At 46.7% G+C, this 19,311-nt stretch overlaps 1 protein-coding gene across 1 annotated transcript in view; it reads right to left on the bottom strand.

Annotated features, from left to right (window-relative positions):
- Positions 1-19,311, bottom strand: part of RAB31 (RAB31, member RAS oncogene family) — a 107,139-nt gene that overhangs the window by 66,401 nt on the left and 21,427 nt on the right. Inside the window, exon 2 of the mRNA XM_057699245.1 lies at positions 687-766. Within this exon, the coding sequence (XP_057555228.1) occupies positions 687-766 (80 nt within the window). The remainder of the gene's footprint in view (positions 1-686; positions 767-19,311) is intronic.

Here is a 19,311-nt window from a genome sequence, read left to right as displayed (position 1 = left end):
CATTGTTGCCCTGCTGAGGAAAACCAAACCTTGCCCTCTGCAGAGAGCATGCTGGAAAAATAAGCCAGGCCAAGTTCTAAAACAGTGAAAAATCAGACACCTGCAAAACAGCATAGCAAAAGCGCATCTGGAGAAGGCATCCGTAGGAAAGGGGAAAACGCAACAGGAAAATGGTTCCAAGGTCAGGGTCTGGGGTGAGCAATCCCCTCCGCCCCTCCCAAGCATTAGAACGGAGATGCTGACATTGGATTAAGCCACAAAAGGAAAATCAATCTGCCCACAGGCTGCGCAGACTGCTCTGCTGTAAGTGGACACGTTCCCAGGTTTCCTGGCAGGCAAGTCCAAGCAGGGCCTTCAGGGATTTGTCCCAAGTCTCGACTTCCATCTGGAAATAAAGCCAGCGTGATTTGCAGAATAACGCTCTTAGAGATCAAGGAAATGGCCTTAGGCTGCAGCATGAGGACGGCTGGCTGGGGCGGGTTGGGGGGTGGGATTGGGGAGGGACTGACCAGGACAGTAAGACCAGACACACTGCCTAAAGGTCCCTGAATTCCTGTCCAAGTCTTTACAGTTGGGACTGGTTCTCACTGGCTGGGATGAAAACCGCTTGACGGTTCAGACAGAGCAACCTCTCTGAGTGCCTAGAAAGGAAGAGAGATGAATTAGAAGAACAGATGAGAACTTACCCAATGGTCGGGCTGATGTTGTGGTCAAAGTGATCCTGGACAAAGCGACACACGATGCTCGATTTCCCAACACCGGTATCCTGGAAGAGGACAAGAATACAGCCGTGAGGACCAAAGGTGCTGGTTCTGACCCAGTATGAGCAGAACCCAGGGCAGGGGAGGTTACTTCCAGATGGTGGGAAGGGGGAAATTTTCTTCTATTTCATACCAGCATTTTTGAGAATGAAATCATATTGTTTTCATAAAATGGAAAGAAGTATGGTAAAAATAAGTTTAAGAACCATGTCCCGGACTTCCCTGATGGCTCAGTGGTTAAGAATCCGCCCGCCAATCCAGGGGACACAGGTTCGAGCCCTGGTCCGGGAAGATCCCACATGCCGCAGAGCAACTAAGCCCGTGTGACACAACTACTGAGCCTGCGCTCTAGAGCCCGGGAGCCACACCATTGAGCCCATGTGTCACAACTACTGAAGCCCACACGCCTAGAACCTGTGCTCTGCAACAACAGAAGCCACCGCAATGAGAAGCCCACACACCACAGTGAAGAGTAGCCCTCTCTCATCGCAACTAGAAAAAGCCCGCATACAGCAACAAAGACCCAACACAGCCCATAAAGTAATTAATTAATTTTTTTAAAAAAAGAAAAAAACATGCCCCATCTATATACAATAACTAACCTAGAACTGGCATGTTCACAATATGCAAAACCTCCAGTTTTGCTCAATTATATAAAGGTCTCATCTCAGCTCTTTCTCTGTTAACTAATTCTTTAAAGCTGATTAGGATAGGGGTCCAGTTACACACTGGAAACAGGACACATGCGTTTTTCTCCAGTCTCTTCCAAAACCCTTGTCAAATGGTTTAAGGAATCAAAAAACACAAATTCACAAGGTCAAAGAGAAGCGGGAAGAGACAGCCATCAGATAAGTGATGAGAGAAGCAGTGCTGGGTGGGGGGGGGGGGTCACTGAGAAAGAAGAAGCTGGAGCCTCAGAGCCTGCAGCAGGGAGAGCAGGTCAGTCCACACCCAGGTAGGAGGTGGTATCAGGAACGAGAGGGCAACGCTGGACTCAGCATCAGGTGAAAGGCTGCACAAAATCACACCCTGGGTGCCCCAGGCACGTAACCAGAGGAGGGACATTCCAGGAGGACCCAGGAGGCTGACTGTCCAGGAATCGTGTATCACCACAGGCTGGCTCAGGACTCCACATGCAGCTCAGGGGGCCCCGGGGCCACTCCTCCCCCTGCCACCGCCCTGGGCAGCCCAGAGAGAAGAGGCGAGGGTGCTCCCCCGGGGAAGAGGAAAACCCTGCAGACCTTGATAATGTGGTGCCCCCCAACTACTGGCCGCGTGTGCTCCAGCCCACAAGCCCCATCGCAGAGCTTTGGGGAGGCAATTCAATCTCTTATAAAGAAAAGCTCAGCTAAGAAATACCAAAGATTTATACCCACAAAAAAAGACCAGGATGCGATTTTAGAAGAGCGTTCATAAAGTAAGAGGGACCCCTCAGAAATTAAAAATACAATGGTAGAAATGGAAATCTCAAAGGAAGAATTACAAGGTAAAGTCAAGAGATTGCCCAGAAAGCAGGACAAAGGAGAACAAAGCAACTTCCCCAGCTGCCAGCAGCTGCCCTTTGAGAGCAGCCTCAAGGTAAAGAGACACATGGAGTGTAGAGAAGTCCTGTCTACCTGCTCCAAGAGGATCGTGGAGACCTGAGATGGATATCGACAGGGAAACAAGACACATTTAGCCCAAGAAGGAAAAAAATACTGATAACGCTTGCCTTGAAAATATAACATTAAAAGACTATAGATCAAAGAGAAAACGCTGAAACTCACAGAAAGGTGTTTTTGTCTAGACACTGAAATATGAAATGAGATTTGAAACACCACTGGCCATCTGAATTATAGGCACGCCCTCTCGCTCCTTCATTCAGGGGACAACTCCAGCGGACCCAGCGCGAGAGGGCTGTGGACTCATGATCTTCATCAGAAAATCACTGTCCAGGGACCTCCCTGGTGGTGCAGTAGTTAAGATTCCACCTGCCAATGCAGAAGACACAAGTTCAACCCCTGGTCCAGGAAGATCCCACATGCCACAGAGCAACTAAGCCAGAGAGCCACAACTAATGAGCCCGCATGCCACAACTACTGAGCCCATGCACCACAACTACTGAAGCTCACACGCCTAGAGCCTGAGCTCTGCAACAAGAGAAGCCACTGCAATAAGCCCGCACACCACAAGAAGAGGAGCCCCCGCTCATCACAACTAGAGAAAGCCTGCAACAACACAGACCTAACACTGCCGATACATACATACATACATACATACATACATAAATTTATTAAAAAAAAGAAAAGAAAATCACTGTCCAGAAGGTGTCACCTCCCAGTGCACGGCCTGCACTAGCCCTGAGTGCCGAGAACACTGCACCAAGCACTGTCTCTCTCAAGCGTGCAGATGGGTGCACAGAGCTCAAAGAGGTGAGGACAGAACGGAAACATCGGTTCCTCAGACACACATCAGTGCTGCTGCCATTTCTGAGCTGCACCTTCGGGAGGGAGTCCGGCTAACATTCCTCAGTCCCCCCCAAACCACAACCCACTTCTTCCCATCTTGGCTGCTCTTAAAGCCCTCGTGGATGAGCAGACCCTTGCCGTCCTGTAGCCCTCGCAGCCCCAGAGACAATGAACATGGAAGAACTGGGCTGCCACCTGGGCCGTCCTCTTTCCCAGCTGGGACAAGGCCCCTCGACAGCCTCCCCTCCGCCCCCACCCCCACCCCCAAGCAGGGCGCTCGTCCTCTAAGGGAGGGGCTGGCTCCAGGGCTCCAGCCTCACAGTCAGGACTCTGCTCCAGGGGGCATGTTTTGCAGTCCATCCACTTGCTCTACCCAAGGACTCAGCTCAAAACTGGCTCCAAATCCTCCAAACAGCCCAAGGGTCCTGCGAGGCTGACCCTTAAAATCCCCTTAAAGATGAAAAATTCCGAAGCATCTTAAATATTATTCATCTCTCCTCATCATCTTCTCCAGGTAACTGAAGCTAAAACTCCCCTGTCCTGAATAGTTAAAGCAGCAAGCCTGCTCGAATCTAGACTGAAGTTCATTCTTCCACCAAATAACTCAGTGTTTCTTTTCTTTGTACAATTTAACTCCCAACATCTCTCTCTTCTACATTTGACAGGAAGGAAATAACAGGACAAAAGGACAAGCAAAGTTTTGGTTTGTCTCCAAAAAGAAAATATTCTTACAAAGCTTGGCCTAAATCAATCTTGTGGGGCCAAAAAAAAAAAAAAAATCTTTTGGGGCCAGTGGCTTTGTGATGACCCGGGGACCTCGTCCTCCCGGGCCTGCTATTCCCCCGCCGGCCACAAGGGGAAGGCCCTGCTCGTGGATGGCAGAGAAGAGCCAGGCAGGATGCCAGATGCTTCTCATGAATCACACAGTTTGGTGACTTCCTTTTCCTGCAGGACCTCATTCAGACAGACACACACACACACGCACGCACACACACACACAAGGAAAATGCCCCGGGTCATGACTATCCCACAGGAAATCGCAAAGGTCTGACACAGGAACTCCCGGGTGGAAAAGGAGTCAAAGGAGAAAGAGAAGGAGGAGGCCCAGGTGGCTCATTGCTCTCCGCGGCCCCGTTACTTCCGGTGGACCTGACACCCATGGAAGGAAGCTCGCCCACTTCCTGAGGTGACAAGACTGTCACAGCCCCATCCAGCCTCTAATTCTGCTCAAAAGGAAGCTGCGTGGCTTCCTTGAGCTCACACAGTAGTCCGGAGAATCAGGACCTAATTTTCTGAGTCCCGCTGAAATCCTTAAAGGTTCTCATCAGGTTAAATCAACCTCCCTGCCAAATGTAAATTTCTTCTTTAAAAAAAAAAAGTCCATTTCTAGAACCCACGAGGCATGCTTTTACTAATACTTTCCAGAGTTACCTTCCATAGTAGAGTCGCGTGTTCTGAAGCTATGTCTGCTGGGTTTTGTCCCAGTGAAGGGGGACATACTGCCAACTACCAGGGAGGCATTAGAATAAAACCAATTCTTTTTTTTTAATTGAAGTATATAGTTGATTTACAATGTCGTGTTAGTTTCAGGTGTACGGCAGAGTGATTCAGTTATACATATATATATACATATATATATATACACATCTATTCTTGTTCAGATTCTTTTCCCTTATAGGTTACTATAAAATACTGAGTATTGTTCCCTGTGCTATACAGTAGGTCCTTGTTGGTTATTTTACATATAGTAGTGTGTATATGTTAATCCCAAACTCCTAATTTATCCCTCCCTACCTTTCCCCTTTGGTAACCATAAATTTGTTTTCTAAGTCTGTGAGTCTGTTTCTGTTCTGTAAATAAGTTCATTTGTACCATTTTTTTAGATTCCACATATAAGCAATATCATATGATATTTATCTTTCTCTGACTGGCTTACTTCACTTAGGAAGATAATCTCTAGGTCCATCCATGTTGCCGCAAATGGCGTTATTTCATTCTTGTTATGGCTGAGTAATATTCCATAGTAGATATATACCACATCTTCTTTATCCATTCACCTGTCTATGGCCATTTAGGTTGCTTCCATGAGAATAAAACCAATTCTGACTGCACAAAGCAGGAATAAAGTTTAGCACAATCCTGGGGCTTCCCTGGTGGCACAGTGGTTAAGAATCTGCCTGCCAATGCAGCGGACATGGGTTCGATGCCTGGGCAGGGAAGATCCAATATGCCACGGAGCAACTAAGCCCAGTCACCACAACTACAGAGCTTGCGCTCTAGAGCCCTCGAGCCACAACTACTGAGCCCACGTGCCTAGAGCCTGTGCTCTGCAACAAGAGAAGCCACCGGAATGAGAAACCCGGGCACCGCATCGAAGAGTAGCCCCACTCGCCACAACTAGAGAAAGCCCGAGCACAGCAATGAAGACCCATGCAGCCAAACATAAAAAATAAATAAATAAACAAATAATAAAGTAAATCTTAAAAAAAAAAGTTTAGTACAATCCTCCCTGGGGGATAATCAGTGTTCCCTTGTACTCTCACTTGTATGGTTGATAAAGAGCCGTGCTGAAGCCAAGCTTCTGTTCCAGTTACTTCCCGGGAAATGGACCCCTCCTCGGACATTCCTCCCATAGACATTATTGTTACTATTTGGGGATAATAATACAATTGTGTGCCAACAACCAATTCCTCTGCCATGACACACCCTGCTGTTAGAACGGTCCCAGTTATTAATCTCCTGTCATCTGGAATTATGGAACCACGAACCACAAACTTCCAGCTGCCACCATGTAAATCTCTAGGCGTCGTGTAATTCGCTCTCGGGCTAGGGCAACAGGCTGCAGGTGGGGTTCCCACCTCTCAAGATAGAGAACGGGAAATCCTATGCAGATGTATCACCGCTACGTGACTGCCCTGATGGAAGACATCACACATCAACTCAGGACTCTAGTAATCACTGCCAATAATCCCAACCTTTCGAAGGAGCAGGAGTGGACCAAACAGTCATAGGGACAATGACCAAAGCTCTTGACACCCAGCCAGGCATTTTCTATGAAGAAATGTCTGTTGTGACCTCTTCCAGCACTGTTTCTGCTCCATCATATCTTTTCTCTCCTTCTGGGACTCCAACTGTGCCAGTATTAAGCTTTTTTACCTTAGCATATATGTCTTTTATATTCTTTTCTTTATTTTCCATCTTTTTGTCTGTTTCAATTTGGAATTATTCTGATTTACTTTCTACAGATGTATCTAACATGATGATGGACCTATTTATTGATTTCCTGATATCGATTATTGTATTTTTTCCACCATAACATTTCATTGTACAATTTTCAATTGCATGCCAAAGTCTGAAACCATGACTTCTATTTCCTTGAACATAATGAACATACATGTTTTAAAGTCCACATCTGACAAGTCCATTACCTAGATTCTCCACGGGTTCTGTTTCTATTACCTGTGGAAAGGTTTTCAGTCAAATCGCCCTGTCTCCTATCACTGGTCAAGTTTGTCTCGGAAGCATCCCTCTAGGGCACGGAATTAGAGAAGCCTGTCCAGGTATGTGGGTCTCCAAGCCCAGACGCAACCCCAGATTTTCTATGACTCTTGGAAGGATATTTAAAAATCACAGTGATCTCAACCACTTTGCAAGGCAGAAGTAGAGATACAGATGTAGAGAACAAACATATGGATACCAGGAGGAGAAAACAGGAGGGGGTGGGATGGGGTGGGGTGGGATGAAATGGAAGACTGGGATTGCCATATATACATTAATAAGAAAAAAATCAAATTGTACACTAAATATATGCAGTCTATTGTATGTCAATTATATCTCTATAAAAGTTTAAAAAAAAAAAAAGAAAAAGCACAGTGATCTTGCTTCTGGGATCTCATCCACCCCCAAAAAAAACTGTTCCTAGTAAGAAAATATTTATACTATTTTAAAATGCTGTCCCTTCTACTATCACTAAATTTATCTGCCTCTCTTTATTCCAGAGTTGGCAGATCTGATGGATTCCGAAGTCTAGCGGTCTTTCAGTCATCGAGTGCTCTGGCCCCAGAGAGGGGGTGGCTTCTCCACCCTGCTGGTGGCAAAGGAATGTCCTAGAAGTTCTAGGGAAGCCAAGGTCACATATTCGGCGTAGGAAAAGGTGAACAGCAGAGGCCCCATCCCTCTCCTGGCCCCGGCTCAGAAGAAGTTCTCCTCCTTACTCCTCAGACAAGTTAAAGAAGGAAAAGAAGAAGGAAGACACTTCTTAAATGGGGAAGAAGGGCAAGTTCCATCACCTCTTCACTTCCGTTATTCTCATAATAGCCCCCACTAGCTAAGCAGAAATTTCTATGTATCTAATGAGTCTTAGAAGGTGTGACCTTAACTGTTTTAAAAAATGTTTAACCCTAGGTTTTACTTAAATCGCACTTCCTGCCCAAGGAACCAACTGCTCTTTTGCTACCTTTCTTTCCTCTCGAGCAACACACATGTGGGCTGGTGGTTGGGCAAGACAGGTCTCTGGACAAACAGCAGAGACAGAAGCCGCCCTCTTCCTGGCAGGGAACCTACATACGCTCCCAGCACCCATGTGCGGTTTTATTGCTATATTCTCCAATGTTCTTACAAAACACTCAAAATTCGCTGTTCCTAAGTTGCAGATCTAGCAAATAAGGATAAAGAATGATCATAATTTCAGCTTCTAAAGTGGTTCCCAGTGATCCCTGACTCCTGGTATTTGGTCCCCTGTACGCAGCCTGAACCTAACGAATTGCTCCTAAAAAGTGGAAAAATGGCGAAAGTGATGGACATCAGTCCCCAGGTTAGGTTATGAAACACTGAGACTTGGCCCCCCTTTCTCACCAAACTCCCCACTCCCCGCCAAGGGGGTCCTGAAGCAGACACAGTCCTGGAAATGAACACATCAGAGTCCCGGCACCCAATGACCATCCAGGGTACTCTGCCCGTCCCTAGGATCTGTTGGTACTGCCGCACTGTGAACTTGCCCTTCAGGTGGGAGGCGCGGCCGTGGACCCCAAAGGCTCCAGGGCTCAGATAAGGAGCCATCGCCATCCTCCCCCCACCTCTTCTTCACCAGCCTGTGGAGCCTGGACTTTGTCCTGAAGGCAGTAGAACCAACGAGACCCGCTGCGGGGTGGAACTTTAACAGGATTGGAAGGAAACTGAAAGAGGAAACAGAGGCTTTAGGAGGCCGCGCTCATCTGTTGCATTTTTGTTGAGTACCTACTATGTGCTGGGCGTCTTCACAGATCACGGTGGCCAGTCTTTCGTGTCAGAGCTAAGACTCCACATTGAGAGCTCTCCTGGTGCTCACGTTTGGCTGTGCAGGGTGGACAGAAGGAACCGTTTTGGGGGGTTTTTGGGGGTTTGTTGTTTGTTTGTTTATTTTTGACACAGCACAAGCTTTATTCAGTGGCCAAAGAATGAGGAAGTGAAAACTAAATTCACAGATCAACTTCTCGCCCACCTGGCAAGAGTGGCTTAATTTTAACGGGTAAAGACAAAGGGAGGAGGAGTGAGGCTAATGGTAGGGAGGCAGATGCATTAGTCTGCTGGGGAAGGAGCAGGGCTTTTTCAAGGGAGTGGGGTGCCACCCTCTCTATAAGGAGGAACCGTCTGACATCCCTACTCTGACAAGCCTGACAGCTGGCATCTTCAGACCACTCACTCATCTGAATTAACTCGATGCTTTGCTGACCCCCCAGCCAAGATGCTGTGATGCAGATAGCGAACTGCTGTGGTCCTTCATCACGACACTAGATTGTAGCGGATGCACACGCACCCTTGTCAGCTGCAAACAAGAGCACACCATCAACACACCTGCACCGTGTTGATAACCAGGGATTCTAGCCCCTACTCACAACTCACATACCTTCCTTGACTCTATCATATTAAATAACCATAGTTCCATGACACATGAGGAATCGTCCTATATGTATGACAGTCAAGTATATCAAGCCCCAGGCTTGATTCCCACACTAGATTCAGGAAAGAGACGTGCACGAAAGGGAGGAAGCGTGTCAGAGGAGGGGCCTGGGCCCACAGAGTGTGAGAAAAGCAATCCCCGTAACTATCACGCTGGCACGACTTTCTCGTGGCTGAGTTCCTTCGGTCAGCCAGCACTTCTGCAAGCGTTTCAGAGACTTTACAAAACACACATAAATGGCAGCAGGGAACCTGCTACTCCCCTCACTTTCAATCTATGCTCCTGGGGAATAAATGCTAAACTATCACACTCAGTTTAAGACATTCGACCAGGAAACACAAGGCTGCCCGCATCACAGCTGCCAGAAGAACCCCCACCTTGCAGCCTCTGAGCAGGGCTCCCCCACCACCCCAGCCTGCAAAGTCAAAGATGGGGCACCCTCGTACTTTCATTGTCCAAAGGGGAGAAGACGGGTGTGGCTTCTGGGGATGGGGCTGAAGGGACCACATGGACGAATTCCCCAGGAACAGTCTGAGTGGCTGCACTGCTGACAATAAGCAGTAAAGCCATGGAAATGTGCCCTCTGATTCCTGCACTGTCCCCCACTGCTCCCCAGCCAAAGGCCAGCTGAAGGTCAAAGAGGAAAGCACATGACTGCAGTCCGCCCTCCACCACTGGATCGATGCTAAATTGCAGGGCCAATCCCACGTCATTAATGCTGAAGCACAACTCTGGCCTGAAAAATACCGGCCATGCCACCCCCCCACCCCCAGCATGGGAAACTAATCTGAAAACTTGTTCCCGCCGACAGAGGTGAAGATCAAGGGGAATGGAGTAAACCTGGACTAAAAAGTAAGTGCATGTGCCCAGCTGAGCTGAAATTGCAACGAAAGTGATGACTTAGGGGAAAAGGAAGAGAAGGCAAAGACACCAGGGCTGATGGAGCTTCTGGGCCACCAAGTTCCAAATCACGATGACCAGTGAGTTGTTAATAATGCCAGCCGTGTTAGTCATGTGGTGATGGTGATGGCGGACGTTTTGTTCAATTAGACACCATCTCATTCATTCTCCTCCTAAATCTCTGAGGGATGTGCTACTATCGCCCATCACAGTTGGGAAAACAGGCTCAGGAAGGGTCAGCGATTGAACCCAGTCTGTGCCTCCCGAGCCCAAGCTCTTGACCTCCATCCTTTACCCTAGTTCCTCCTGATGGACATCACCTGGTTCCCATCTTGTGACAGGCATGATGATGCATTTCTCTACTGCTTGCTAACCCATCCTGTGTCTGAGACACAGGTGGCCCCATGCTGGGCACTGGAGAGTCAGTGGGGTGTCTCCTCCTCTCCTACAGATGCAGGAGAGACGCACCCAGGAACACGACCCAGAGCCAGACCTCAAGATCTAGGGTTTCCTCTCCATGACACAGAAGAAGCATCACGTCCAGAACAACATGCCCCCTTCCCAGGCCCGCCTACTCAAGCCCGTGGGGTTTCCTTGCCCCTCCTGATCCCCCTACACATGATGCACTGGCACAGGCCCTTGCTCAGAAGTTCATGAGAGGGACTTCCTAGGTGGTGCAGTGATTAAGAATCTGCCTGCCAATGCAGGGGACACAGGTTCGATCACTGCTCCAGGAAGATCCCACATGCCGAGGAGCAACTAGGCCCGTGTGCCACAACTATTGACCCTGTGCTCTAGAGCCCATGAGCCACAGCAATTGAGCCTGTGTGCCGCAACTACTGAAGCCTGTGCACCTAGAGCCCATGCTTCACAGCAAGAGAAGCCACCGCAACGAGGAGCCCACGCACCGCAACGAAGAGTAGCCCCCAGTCACCACAGCTAGAGAAAGCCCGTGGGCAGCAACAAAGACCCAATGCAGTCAATAAATTAATTAATTAATTAAAAGATTCATTAAAAAAAAAAAGTTCATGAGAAACTGAAGCCATGGCCTTTCTTGACCTCAGCCTACATTCTAAAGGCTTCCCGGCAGGCAGAGCACTCACATTCATTACTGCATGCAGTCTTCAGGGTGACCCTGTGAGGTTATCACGCCTGTCTCACAGATGGCGAGCTTGAGGCCTAGTGCCCATCACAGGCACACGAAGCGCACAAAGGGGGTCCGGCCAACTCCAGGCCTCCGTCTCCCCGTGCGTTCTTTCCCCAGCACGGAACCATCTCCGGGCCCAAGTCAACAAATCCTCATACAATCTCAGCATGTGGGGCCAGGAGGACGTTCAAAAGCAAAAAAGATAAGATAAATAAGTCCTGAGGACACAGCATACGGCATGGGGACCACAGTAAAAGCACTGTGTTGTGTATTTAAAAGTTCTAAGAGAGGAAGCCTTAAAAGTTCCCATCGCAAGAAAAAAAGATTGTAACTATGTGAGGTGACAAATGTTAGACTTATTGGGGTGAGCATGTCACAAGATACAGAAATGTCAGATCATTATGTTGTACACCTGAAACTCATATAATGTTATATGTCAATTACACGTCAAAGAAGAAAAAGGATCGAAGCAAAAAAAAGAACTTGGTCAGGTTTTCATAGAAATAAAAATGCTTTTATTATGCAAATATATGCTGCATGGACCTAATAAAATAATCTGCAATTTTAACAAAGACTGAAAAAGATGTTAGAGCTATTTCATGTTGGTATAGATAATTTATCCTAACTAGAATATGAGCAAAACAAAAATAGAATTCTTTCCAAAAAAAACTTAGAGAGGAAAAAGTTCAGAGCTAAGAAATGTCAAAGTGAAATAACAGGCAGTTTGCTTCCTATAAATAAACAACTTTGGTTAATTTTTATATTAAAACTAATTTTATGTAAATAGGTATAGATAAGTGGACAACAACCCCCCTGTGCAGCCCCTTCCTCTTCATGCTGACAGGAGGGTATCAGAACTTTACGCACCAACACTGTGAAGTTCTGCTTGTGGATACTTCGAGATCTGTGGACACACATCTCTTTAAGTTTATTTTAGGGTCAGGAAAGAAAATATGTACTTTATGCTTCTCAAAACAGGAATTGTCCCTCCTATGAATCACTGAATATTCCCAGAGACATTGTGGGTTTGTAAACTTCCTACATGTAATGTGAACGCTGCATAACGTACAAATCTCAGACCTCTTTGACTGCAGAAAATGAGGTGTGTACCCCCTGACAGGTGTACATCTATTTACAAATGGCACACATGCAGTACTGTACTAAGATATTATACGACGTATAAGATATAATCAGAAATAGAAATTTTAAAAGAATGATCTATTAGGATCTTCTCAACCCTGTGCTGCCAAATACAGAAAATCCCTGGATGCTGAGGCTGGCGTAAGCTGCAACCGCCCCGACGCCCCCAGATTTCACATTTCTGCTCAACCAAACAGCCTCGCCAGTGTCACAGACAGACTTCAAATCAATACATGCCAGCACTGGGGAAAGGACCCTCTCTCAGTGTGTCCCCTCCACATACACAGATGCTGGGAAACACAAGGATGAAGCCCCCTGAGGCTAGAACCACACCGTGTGAAGCGGAGGCTGGAGGTGGCCACCTTTCAACTCCCTGCTTCGAAAAAGGGAAGCAACTGTGCAGAGAGACATTAAGCCAAGCAGCCCAAAGACGGGATTCTGGTACCTCCCCTACCTTCCCGAGGCCCAGGTGCATTCCTGCTTTGGGTTCTGTGGGATACCCTGCATCTTTCTTACTTTTTAACTGGGTCTCAGAGCATGTTGGAACCTCCCAATGGCCACTGGCAGCACAGCAGGCGGCTGCCCATCCGAAGCTTGACCCCCAGAGGGAAACATCTGTAAGGATTTTACAGCTGACCCCTGGTCATATTACACCACCTCCATGCCCCTTTCCTTCCGCCCCGGACTATGCCATCACATCATTACACCCGCTATTTTTTTGCAGGCGTTAAGTTATGCCCAAACCATAACTTCATAATGTGCTGCTCTCCCATCAAAAGAGAGCCTGGAAAACGTCGCCTCATGCCTGGGCCTGGCCAACAGCAACATCCGGCCGCCTCCGGCCAAGGCATCAGGAGCAACCCCTGGGCCACTTGGTAACCCGGGGTGTATTCCACCTGCATCGCGGGGCACGGGCACGGTTTAGCGGCACTGCTGCACAGGCACTCAGAATCTAAGTGACAGAAAGCTATGCGCCGCCTCTAGTTTGTTAGCGAATGTCCGTTTCTATTTTCTAGCTTTACAAAAATACAACTGATTGAGTTTATTAAAAAACAAAACAAGGAAGAGAAATCAATGGTCTAGGAAAGACGAGGACTTGTTCCAGGATGAAGTCATCTTTCTGGTTTCAATTTGGACCCTTCTGTCTGTTCATGTTCTGACTCTGGGGACCCATCTCACACTGCCCCCGCCTCCCCCACCGAATTCTCTCTCAAGCAGGCAGGAAGATTGCAGCTAGATTGAGGCAATCAGGCCAAAAGTTGACAGAATAATTTGGTCAGAGGAACCAAAGGAAGTGTGTTTCTTCATTCGGTGGTTTGGACCCCTTCAAGGGCCAGGAATGGGATTGCGGACCTTTTCTGACCTCAGAGCACAAACTTCTGCTCTACCGTGATCTGACCACATGACCCAAGCAGCTAATTTCAAACTTTGGTTTCCTACTACCCACGAATCTGTGTCTTACCCAACCTTGCACAAAAGAGACTTTCCCAAGCGTCCGATGCATGTGAAAACACGCTGGTGAATCTGCCTACACAGTTCCCTATTTTGTGTGCCTGCCTCTCTCCCATAAAAGGATTAGGATATTTAAGAATGAGCTTCCAGAGTCCCAGGGCACACCAAGCCTGCGTTTTTACGAGACGGGGTCCTTTCCTGCTAAACATATCTAAATGCTGTATCTGGCAGCCAGGAACACAGGGTCAGCGGGGACATACAGACGGCGGCAGCATCCTGTCATTCTGCTGACCAAAGGAAAACATTTTGGAGCTGGAGTTTTCTATGACGTTTAATCTTGACTCTAGATCCAAACCGGCTCGCTGTTTACGCTTCCTCAAGACAGTAGCCACAAGGCTGGCCAGCATCACTGCGTTATCCATTTGCTCCTTCTCCGAAAAAGCCAAAACACGAATGACCAGTGCACAACTGTCCTCTGCAACATACCCGCATCTGATAATGCCACGAGCTCACAGAGTACCCTGGCACCCCACCCTCTGATCCACGGGCTGGCTTACCAGCTACAGTTCCATCTGGAGCTCTCGGCTGGGGAGACACTAAGACCCAGTGTGAAGAAAAGGAAGAAATAAACAGCAAGGGTCCAGGCACCCGGGGGTCAGGGGCTTCCTCAGCCCCGCCCTTCACCCTGGGACCCATTCACCACATGGCAGGGCCGGCAGGGGACACCCAGAAAGTCTCAGTGTGGTCTCAGCCATGTGGCATCCTGGAGGGACAACCAGGACCTGCCTCCCCTACAGGAGAGAATCTATACAAGTTATGCATATTCTCTTTTCCGGGCTGAAAAATCAAAACCTGATAGCTACTCTTGGGAATAATTTTGCAAACCTTAATCATAAATTGTTTTACTCTTCTGAGTTATTCCCTATCTCTTTTAACTGGAGGACAGCATGAAGAGAACCCCAATAAGACAGAGACCCCAAGTGGTCATAGCCTGGAGTGTGCGGCACTCAGGGCACACATCCCAGGGGATGCTGCGACAAAGGAGGAACAGAAAATAACACTCGGGGGGTAGCATGCAGGGAAACCGGAAGCATTGATAACCCCCTGCCCTCCCACAAACTCACTACCGCAGGGGAGCAGAATTTTGTTTGGTCAGGGTGTATGTCTGGGGTCAGACGCACGAAATTTAAGTTTCTTACTAGTTCTCTCTGTGCTTCTGTTAATTCCTTTGCAAAACAGGAGCAATAGCAGGGCCTGCCTCATAGGATTGTTGTGAAGATTAAATGAGAGAATATGTCCACGCACCTAGCACAGCACTGGCACCCTGCCAGTGTTCCCAAGCGCTCATTATCATTAGGGTGATTGTGCAGCGTTCAGAAGAATGAAGTCCATCTATAGGAGCTGATACGTATGGAAAGCACCGCAAGATATGTTGGTTGAAAAAACCCATTTACAAATTTGCAATGACTCCTTGATTTAAAAAAATAAAAAAATCTGAGTGTGTGAGCACAAGTACACGAGCCTAAAACATTTCCTTAAAAAAAAAAAAATCACAGGACACATTAACAGTGATTGGCCAAGGTAGGAAAGGCTTCACTTTTTATTCTATACCTTTCTGTCCCATTTGAACTTTGTAATCCTATACAAATGATTCCTTGTATCTGTTTTTAAGTATGAAAAGATGTGATCCAGGTAGAGGGATGAGGGTACAAACTCTGTATTCTTCTTTAAGCTTCTCTATATAAATAACTTTTCACACTAACATTGTCTCCCCACACTCCTTCATATTACCCAAATTTTAAATGACCGTCACTGACAAGCACAGATTCTCACTTCTGTGGGGTATGCCTCACGCTATCTGTGTTAATCAGAGTTAGCAGAGCTGATGAAGTGGAATTACAGGAAACTCTCTGGAAACTGCACAACCTGGGAACTCCCGGGCACGTGCTTCCCAAGTCAACCCCATCGTCAGTGTCCTGTGTGTCGTGTTTCTGGTGGGAAAATATTAAAACTGCTGATCTAAACCCTCTGCCTCCTAATGACTCACATTTAAACTATATCAGACATGGAAGTTGTCTACACTCATTTTTCTCGTTGTTGAGGTGCAATTCGCATAACACAAAATTAACCATTTTACAGTGAATAATTCAGTGGCACTCAGTCCATTCGCACCGTTGTGTAACCACCACCTCTACCTAGGTGTGAAACATTTCTTCATCCCCAATAACTCCATACTCATTAAGCAATTATTCACCATTCTCCCCTCCCCGCAGCCCCTGAATCACACATTTACTTTGTCCCTATGGATTTACCTATTCTGGACAGTTCACATAAATGGAATCATACAGTACATGACCTTTTCTGACTGGCTTCTTTCACTTAGCCTCATGTCTTCAAGGTTCATTCACATCGTGGTGTGTATCAGTACTTCATTCCTTTTTCTTTTTATAAATGTATTTATCTATTTATTTATTTGTTGGCTGTGCTGGGTCTTTGTTGCTGCACACGGGCTTTCTCTAGTTGTGGCGAGCGGGGGCTACTCTTCATTGCAGTGGCTTCTCTTGTTGTGGAGCACAAGCTCTAGGTGTGTGGGCTTCAGTAATTGCAGCACATGGGCTCAATAGTTGTGGCTCACAGGCTTAGTTGTTCCACAGCATGTGGGATCTTCCTAGAGCAGGGATCGAACTTGGAGCACTGGCAGGCAGATTCTTAACCACTGTGCGACCTAGGAAGCCCCTACTTCATTCCTTTTTAAGGCTGAATAATATTGCGTTGTGCATTTATACCAGAATTTGTTTATCCATCCTCCACTGATGGACGCTCACATTGTTTCCACCTTTCGGCTGTTGTAAATAGTGCTGCTATGAACATTCATGTACAAGGATTTGTTTGAGTTCCTGTTTTCCACTGTTTGTAGTATATACCTAGGAGTGAAATTGCTGGGTCATGTGGTAATTCTGTGTACAACTTTTTTTTTAAAGAACTTTTACTGAGATACAGTTAACAGACAATACAGCATATATTTAGAGTGTACAATTTGGTATCCCAGTCTCCCAATTCATCACCCCCCAACCCTCCCCACTTTCCCCACTTGGTGTCCATGTGTTTGTTCTCTACATCTGTGTCTCTATTTCTGCCTTGCATTTCCTCTTTCATAGTTGTTAGCATTTGCCTTACGTATTGAGGGGCTCCTATACTGGGTGCATATATATTTATAATTGTTATCTCCTCTTCTTGGATGGATCCCTTGATCTTTATGTAATGTCCTTTCTTGTCTCTTGTAACATTTTTTAAAGTCTATTTCATCTGATATGACTATTGCTACTCCAGCTTTCTTTTGATTTCCATTTGCATAGAATATCTTTCTCCATCCCCTCACTTTCCATCTGTGTGTGTGCCTAGGTCTGAAGCGGGTCTCTTGTAGACAGCATATATATGGGTCTTGTTTTTGTATCCATTCAGCCAGTCTGTGTCTTTTGGTTGGGGCATATAGTCCATTTACATTCAAGGTAATTATCGATATGTATGTTACCATTTTCTTAATTGTTTTGTTTTTGTTTTTGTAGGTCCTTTTCTTCTCTTATGTTTCCAGCTTAGAGAAATTCCTTTAGCATTTGTTGTAGGGCTGGTTTGGTGGTGCTGAATTCTCTTAGCTGTTGCTTGTCTGTAAAGCTTTTGATTTCTCCCTCAAATCTGAATGAGATCCTTGCTGGGTAGAGTATTCCTGGTTGTAGGTTCTTCCCTTTCATCACTTGAAATATATCATGCCACTCCCTTCTGGCTTGCAGAGTTTCTGCTGAGAAATCAGCTGTTACCCTTATGGGAGTTCCCTTGTAGGTTATTTGTCATTTTTCCCTTGTTGCTTTTAATAATTTTTCTCTGTCTTTAATTTTTGTCTATTTGACTGCTATATGTCTTGGCATGTTTCTCCTTGGGTTTATCCTGCCTGGGACTCTCTGCACTTCCTGGACTTGGGTAGCTATTTCCTTTCCCATGTTAAGGAAGTTTTCAACTATCATCTCTTCCAATATTTTCTCGGGACTTCTCTCTCTCTCTTCTTCTTCTGGGACCCCTAAAATGCGAATGTTGGCACGTTTAACATTGTCCCAGAGGTATCTTAGGCTGTCTTCAGTTCTTTTCATTCTTTTTTCCTTATTCTTTTCCACATCAGCGATTTTCACCATTCTGTCTTCCAGGTCACTTATTCACCCTTCTGCCTCAGTTAATCTGCTGTTGGTTCCTTCTAGTGTATTTTTCATTTCAGTTATTGTGTTGCATATCTTTGTTTGTTTTCTCTTTAATTTTCTAGGTCTCTGGCAAACTTTTCAATCTTTGCATCCAGTCTTTTTTCAAAGTCCTGGATCATCTTCACCATCATCATTCTGAATTCTTTTTCTGGAAGGGTGCCCATCTCCTCTTCATTTAGTTGTTTTTCTGGGGTTTTATCCTGTCCCTTCATCTGGCACAAAGTCCTCTGCTTTTTCATTTTCTGTATCTTTCTGTGGCTGTGGTTTTCAGTTCCACAAGACGAAGTACTGCTGATACTGCTGTCTGCCCTCTTGTGGAGGAAGCTATCCAGCAGGCTTGTGCATGCTTCCTGAAGGGAGGGACTGATAGTGGGTAGGGCTTGGTGGGCAGAGCTCAGTAAGTCTTTAATCTGATTTGGTGGGCAGAGCTCAGTAAAACTTGAATCTGCTTGTCTGCTAATGCCGTGGGGCTGTGTTCACACCTTGTTGGTTGTTTGGCCTGAGGCTACTTAGCACTGGAGCTTACAGGCTCTTTGGCGGGGCTAATGGTGGACTCTAGGAGGGTTCACGCCAGTGAGCACTTTCCAGAACCCCTGTTGCCAGTGCCCCTGTCTCCTTGGTGAGCCACAGCTGCCCCCCACCTCTGCAGGCAACCCTCCAACACCAGCAGGTAGGTCTGGTTCAGTCTCCTGTGGGGTCACTGCTCCTTCCCCCTGGCTCCTGGTGAGCACAGTTTTTTTGTGTTCCCTCCAAGAGTTTTCCCCAGTCCTGTGGAGGTCCTGCAATCAAATCCCGCTGGCTTTCAAAGTCTGATTCTCTGGGGATTCCTCCTCCCGTTGCTCGACTCCCAGGTTGGGAAGCCTGACATGGGGCTCAGAACCCTCACTTTAGTGGTTGGACTTCTGTAGCATAACTGTTCTCCAGTTTGTGAGACACCCACCCAGCATTTATGGGATTTGATTTTAACGCGACTACGCCCTTCCTACCGTCTCATTGTGGCTTCTCCTTTGTCTCTGGATGTGGGGTGTCTTTTTTGGTGAGTTCCAGTGTCTTTTTGTCGATGACTGTTCAGCAGTTAGTTGTGTGTATAACTTTTTAAGGAGCAGCCAAACTTCCATTTTCCACAGCAGCTGCCATTTTGTACTTCCATGACTCATATAGGAGGGCTCCCAAATTAAGAGAAAAACTTCCAATGTCTTAAACCCTTTAGGATTAATTAGTTATTTCACTTTCTGCATCCAAGTTCCTCTTATTAGGGTCCTTTCTTGTCACTATTTAA

The sequence above is a fragment of the Hippopotamus amphibius genome, chromosome 11, assembly GCF_030028045.1.
Source record: "Hippopotamus amphibius kiboko isolate mHipAmp2 chromosome 11, mHipAmp2.hap2, whole genome shotgun sequence".
Lineage (NCBI taxonomy): Eukaryota > Metazoa > Chordata > Mammalia > Artiodactyla > Hippopotamidae > Hippopotamus > Hippopotamus amphibius.
The sequence above is the reverse complement of the archived record's forward strand: the minus strand, read 5'-3'. Positions and strand labels throughout refer to the sequence as shown.